The sequence below is a fragment of the Lepidochelys kempii genome, chromosome 2 (genome assembly GCF_965140285.1).
Source record: "Lepidochelys kempii isolate rLepKem1 chromosome 2, rLepKem1.hap1, whole genome shotgun sequence".
Taxonomy (NCBI): Eukaryota; Metazoa; Chordata; order Testudines; family Cheloniidae; genus Lepidochelys; species Lepidochelys kempii.
Genome location: NC_136381.1, coordinates 206,325,107 through 206,331,393, shown reverse-complemented (window position 1 = coordinate 206,331,393; position 6,287 = coordinate 206,325,107). Strand labels below are relative to the sequence as shown.

The following is a 6,287-nucleotide window of genomic DNA, read 5'->3' as shown; positions in this document are numbered from 1 at the left end:
CCCACGCCTTTCCCCCCCTCTTCCCCGAGGCCTCCCGCACCTGCTGCTCATGCCTCTTTGCCCCCTCTCCAAGCCCACCCTCGTGCCTCTTCTCCCTCCCTCCCCCCGGCCTCTAGTAGAATACATTAAAAATCTGATTATTTCACTAGTCGATGGATTAAGTGGCTAACATTTTTCCAGATTCTAAGGATTTTCTTGGGGTGGGGGGAGGGGAAGCTTAGGTGACTTCAGAAAGTTAGATCCATGTTGTTTTCTCACAGCATTTTACCAATGGAAAATTTTCAATAAGACAAACCAGCAACAAGGAACATTTATATCCATTTTATTACACTCATCCTCAATTTCATGATTTTTCCAGATGGCAATATACTATAGTACATTCAAAACATTTCTGAAGCATTTGGCAAGGTAGTATATTTACACTGCATTTTAAGTTTTAATTTTGGAATCATTTGTCTTCCATCCTTCTCCAGAGATAAATCTGTCAATCATGTCCAATGATCTTTCAGGTTGGTCATAAGGTAAAATATGTCCTCCACCTCGAACAATTACCTTCAGGGTGCAAAGGAAGAACAGATTAGTAGTAAATCCTGAGCAACAAAAGTCAATTTTGCCAGCAGAAATTAATTAAAACTGGGTTCTCTCATGTACAGAGATCTTAGCGTGCATGCTGAGTCAGAAGGATGACTCTCTCACTCTAGTCAGTAAAATATAAACCAACATATCCAAAGTCATGTGATCTTAGACCAGTTAATAATAGGATCAAATAACTAACTATCAAGCCTAATTGGTAATCTTTGATATTTAGACAGGCCTAACATGGATACCATTTGCATCATACTTTGATTTAGATGCTCTGAGTCTCCACAGGGAAACTAGCAGCAGCATCACCATCATATTGTCTGTGATTTATATTGCCTAGTCAAATATTCATCCTGTTGGCAAATGTTGAAAAGAACAGCGCAAGTCTATATTGTATGATCTAATTTTGGAAACTGAATTTATTAGGAAACTTCAGGTCTTAAAATAGGGGCAATATTAGAATAATTCATTTTATCCAAACAGATGATAGATTATTTTCACGTTAGTTTATAGTCCTCTACTTTTTGATCTCATTAGACATCTTTCCCCTCTTGTGTATTCCAATTTTTGCTGAAATTCAGAAGGGAGCGTTAGCTAAATTAGCTAAATTAGCTACTTTACTCTGAATTGAATTATTCTCATATAATTGAAGTGTGAAACTGTTTATATGATTCTGTTTTTCAAAAGCATCTTGTGTTACAGTGCATTCCCAATTTTCCTGTGTTCAAATTTTAAGACATTCCTTTTTCAGTGTATGAAGCTTGTTCCAGTTCATGGAGTATTTCCTCTCTCCCTCAGCCCCTTCCTTATGACATGCTAAAAGTAAACAACTGTTTGACAACATCTTGAAGTCATTCCAAAGAAGATCTTTTACTGGCACCCACAATCTCAGTCTGTAGTAGTCAAACAGAAAGTAGTAATCAGGGTTCCGTCTTGGCCGTTATCTGACAAAACGACTTCTGTGCAGACATACAGCTGGACCGAGGACACCTAAATGAGTTATCTGTATGAGAAAATACAACCGTTGAGTTTAAAACATGTTTGGCAACTGGCAGCTGTTTTCTGGACTACATCTCAACAAAATATATAGCAGCTAAAGGTCACGGTCTCATATACGTTCCATTGTGCCCTTGCTGCCTCCACTGCACCACTAGTATGGCTAGAGGAAAAAGAACTGTCAGTATATCTATTAAGTCCTTCTCTTTCAAGTTCATCATCCTTTAGGTACAGAAATTTGCAGCATGGCTTCATAGAACCAGCACATATGGTTTGAATAAATATGCATATTAAATGTTGATTAACAATTACATTCATATTCCTTTTATCTCCAAAGGACCTCGGTGCACTTTAGAAGCCAGTTTAACATCAACTACACAGGGATCCGCCACTGAAATACAGCAACAGCTTAATAGCACTTTGCAACCCTAAAGATTAGCTCAACAAGAAGTGAAGAATACCACCCCTCCCCATTTGACAAAAATACCTTTGTAGTTTCAGACGTAAGCAGAAGGTAATGATCCAAATACAATTTTGGCCCATACAGCCCCCTCCTTTCAGGATAAGAGTCACATGCACTTTACAGACCACAAGTGGTCTTAAGACCTGTTTCACATTTCATTGGGAAGACTGCATCTCCAGTAGTTCAGGATCTCCCAACATCCTGCAGAAGCACTGTTCAATACTAATGAGAGGGCAGAATACTGTTGAATCAATAGGTGGCACTTCTTGCAGCACCTGGCCATGCCTGATATTTATTAAAGAACCAACAGGCCCAGTCCCTGCTTAATTTGAAAGATCTGACTGGAGCAAAAGCACAAGATGGCCTGGCTTGAAGCTTCTGAATTTTAGCGATTTGCCCATAGTGATTTCTGAAGCAGCCACTATGAGTAAAATTTTCAAAAACTGCCTAGTGACTTAGACTGCTAAGTACCTAAACTACTTTTGAAGACAGGATTAAGGGGCTTTTGAAAGTTTTACATTTACCTCAGACATGTACTACCCATTCATTTTTTTCAATTTTTACAAATTAAACCATAACAGCCCCCATACAATTTCATAATATACATTAACCACAACAGCTAGCAAAGGCACAGCAACAATTATGGAACATTAAGTAAGGTTAGCTCAGTGCAAGACTGCACACAGTTGCAGCATAATTAAATGCATCGCTAAGTACCAAATGGGGACTGAAAGATTCCGCAGCTTTCTACAAAGCGGTGAGGAAAGTTGTCTTTATAATCAGTTACTTTTACTGTTGCACTCTGCAAGGAAAGCAGAACCCACTAGGTTAAAAACAGTATCAAATGTCTCACTTACAGCCTGGAACGATAGCTCATTTTTAACCCACCCTATTGTGCTGCAGTCTCAGAACTCTGACACACTTCGTTCGATACCATATGCGCTGCAATTCTTCAGCGCACAATGGGAATTAAAAGCCTCTATCAATCTAGATTTTCAGCTTTAACTCTTAATAGTTTGGCTTTTTAAAAAACAATATTAATCTGTTTGGTCTATTCAGTTAAGCTAGTACAATTATTTCTTTGTATCTGATTTTTTTAGGCCAGGATTCTACTTTATATAGGAACAGATTTAGTTTTGCATTTATTTATTTTTAAGAGAAGAAGAAGTGATATAAGTACTGGAAAACTTCCAGTTTCTAGGAATTCTGACATTCACACCAGACAATATAAATTTAAGCATATTATTCTGTCACTGCTCCTCAAGCCTGACCAGGAAAGACCAGCCTTCCACAGGGTCATGAGAGAGAGTTCAGTCTTCATGCTAAACCAGTCCTGGGTCTTACCCAAGTAGGGACTGCCAGCTATGCCAAATTATTTAGGACATACATTATAAGACAATGTTAACTGAACAAAACCACAGCCAGTCAACCACCACATTCGTTTTACTTTGGCTTTTGGGTAGTTTAAATCCCAAGAGCTGCCAATGCTCTATCCCAGATAGCCTTCCGTTCCCTAATCCAATCACTACCATGACCAGAAGCTGCTAGCAGTGTCATGGAGGCCTGCAATGCTGTTCCAGATTTCTGTCTTAAACAAAGAACTGCAAAATCTTAAATCTCAAAACAAGAGCTGGTTCAGTAAAATGAATAAACAGCTGCATCTCCCCTCCCCCCTACTCTGCTTCAAAGAGATAAACACTGTTGGGGAAAGTAAACCAGCAGAGTTCACAGACTTCAGCTCTGACACTCTTTCAAGGAACAAAAGTAACAGTAGGATGCAGGGTCCTTGCTTACATTTACTGTGACCCAAACTTCCTTTTTGACCTCATTGTTATTAGTAAGGAGGACTGTGGCTGTAGGATGTCACTACACTGTCTGGATGCGGATGTTCAGGAATTCCAGTGAGGCTGACTTCTCAAGCATGAAGAAAGTTACTTTTCAAGTCAGGCTGGACTTGCATGCGTACTAGTAATATGGTTAAACAAACTCAATTTGTTCTGTTTATGTTTGTTAGAAGTAGTGATTTTTTTTTAAAAAAAATCCTCACTCAATTGTAGTTTTATTCCTCTATTGTATTTGGGTGACTCAATTAACAGATAACCTGAATCATGACATTTTACATCTATACTGTTATCATGGGGTATAACTGCAGCTTGAGTAGACATACCCGAGCTAGCGTGAATCAATCTAGCTTGGATATTGGAGCAGCAAAGCTGAGCAGCACATACTTACTCATGGAGCTAGCCCATGCTAAATTACCCAGGGCTCTGGGTGGGTTTGTATAGTCCATGCTGATGTGTGCCCTGCTTTGGCTTCATTACTCACTGCTAGCTTAAAACTAGCCTCAGATACATCTAGTCGAGCTGCAATCACAGTTTGTGATTGTGGATAGAGATTCCTTGAGTGGAGAGTGCAACATAGACGCAAACAGTTGCCACCTCCAGTACATATACACCCATCTTAGCACATAAAGTACAAGCACTGGTCGTCAAATTGTTCAGATTCTCTTTAAATCCAGCTACAACATGTGACCGACAACCTGCCATACTGAATTCCAAAGGCTGACTCCCTGCTGCGTAAACTGGTGTTCCTTGGTCCTTTATATTTACTTTCCATTAAAAGTGACCCCCCCCCTTTTTTTTTTTTTTATAAATGGGACAACATAAAACGAGAGACTGATCTTCTTCCTATCTACTCCTGACTCCAATACCTTGGTGAAGTCCCCTCTGATTAAGCTTTCAGACGCTCCATATCAGCACCCCACCAGATCTGACAATCTTAGTTACTCTTCTCTGGCTGGACCTTTTCAGTACCTATAGCAAAACCTTGTTCTAGTAATGGTTGGTGCATTTGATTTGTTGGGGGGTTACAAAGCAGACCTCATGGGAGGGACAAGCAGTTGAAGGCTCAGGGAAGGAGCCAACTAGTATACTTTGCTCAGCTAAGGAATGGGTACCTCATCACAGTTCCTTGGGTTAGTGATATGCTGCCAAGAAGGCTTAATCAAGCCTCCTTAGTACTCATGAGGTTCTGCTGGCGAGTGCAGGTGTCCTCTTTCTCCCCTACCATACCTGTGCAACACAGAGTCAGATTTACCTTATATGTTCAAGGGGGGCAACCAAAATTCAGAGAGTAAGACTGAACGCTTCTGAAATATGGGTCTCCACAGAGCTCTGTTATTCTCACTAGCCTAATTTTTAAAATGGAGAAACACATTGTTTAGTGCACGTGCACATTTAGGGCAGTTTTTAGTAGGCTTATTTGATATATTTATTCTGTTCCCCAGAAAAATGTTTTAAAGAATTAAACTCATTGGTTTTCAATAGGGTAGTAAGTGTGCCCTGGGCTTCCAGAAGTCATGGAATCACTGGCTGAGCCTTGTAACTTGTTTGGGGATGGGGAAGAGGGAGAAGCCATTTCCAAAGTCCTCCTTACAGTCACCACTGGAAGTAATTCCAGGGCTCAGGAAGAGTGAAGACGGCAGACTTGTTTTGAAAGAAATTAAAAGGAAATGAGTTATCCTTTGATTTATTTCCCAGATTTTACCAACATCTGTAGTGACAAAATTAGTATCCTGGTTATCACTGTGATACAGAAATAAAAACCCTGTCCTCCAGAGACTCCCGTGTTAAAATGTCTTAATTGTTTTTGCTCCATTTTATTCTTTGCTACTTTCTTTGTTGGCTAGTAGCTAGTTAAATTTAGACAAGTGGTTCTTTGTGGCTTAGTCTAGGATATCAATAAGCATGTACAATTAAGCCAGTGAGGGAAGTACTGCAAAACAGATGTGAACAGCCCTAGACATAATGGGGTGGGTAATCTGCAGGAAGCACCAAGCAAAGAAAGCCAAATCTTTTCTTGCTTTTAGATCTCTGGCAAGGCAGCACAGCTGGCTAATAGTTGGTTTTTCAAGAAGCCCTGTGGCTTTTTGGTAATGCTCTGCAGTGTCATGCAGGAGACCAGCTGAATTCCTTATGTGGATTTATTTTTCCCTGGCTGGATTGTACTGCAGAAGCAGCATGCTCTGTGTTATCTGTATCTCAGACAGAACCTATATTGCAAGTGTGGCCAAACTGCACCTCTTTTACAGTTAAAAAGTCATGGAGCCCCCCCATGCCTCCCCATTCTCTGCCTACCAGACTGGGGGCAGGGAGGGAGAAGAGCTCAGGGCTACTGCCCTGCAGTGGGACGGTAGGGCTAGGGGCTTCTCCCCTGCAGGGAAAGGGATCTTGGGGCTTTAGACACA

At 40.5% G+C, this 6,287-nt stretch overlaps 1 protein-coding gene across 3 annotated transcripts in view; it reads right to left on the bottom strand.

Moving 5' to 3' along the window:
• Positions 1-322: 322 nt before the first annotated feature.
• Positions 323-6,287, bottom strand: part of CPVL (carboxypeptidase vitellogenic like) — a 97,547-nt gene continuing 91,582 nt past the window's right edge. For all 3 annotated transcript variants that reach the window (XM_073333608.2, XM_073333606.1, XM_073333607.1), the window contains exon 14: positions 323-552. In XM_073333608.2, the coding sequence (XP_073189709.1) occupies positions 430-552 (123 nt within the window). In that variant the 3' untranslated portion in view covers positions 323-429. The remainder of the gene's footprint in view (positions 553-6,287) is intronic.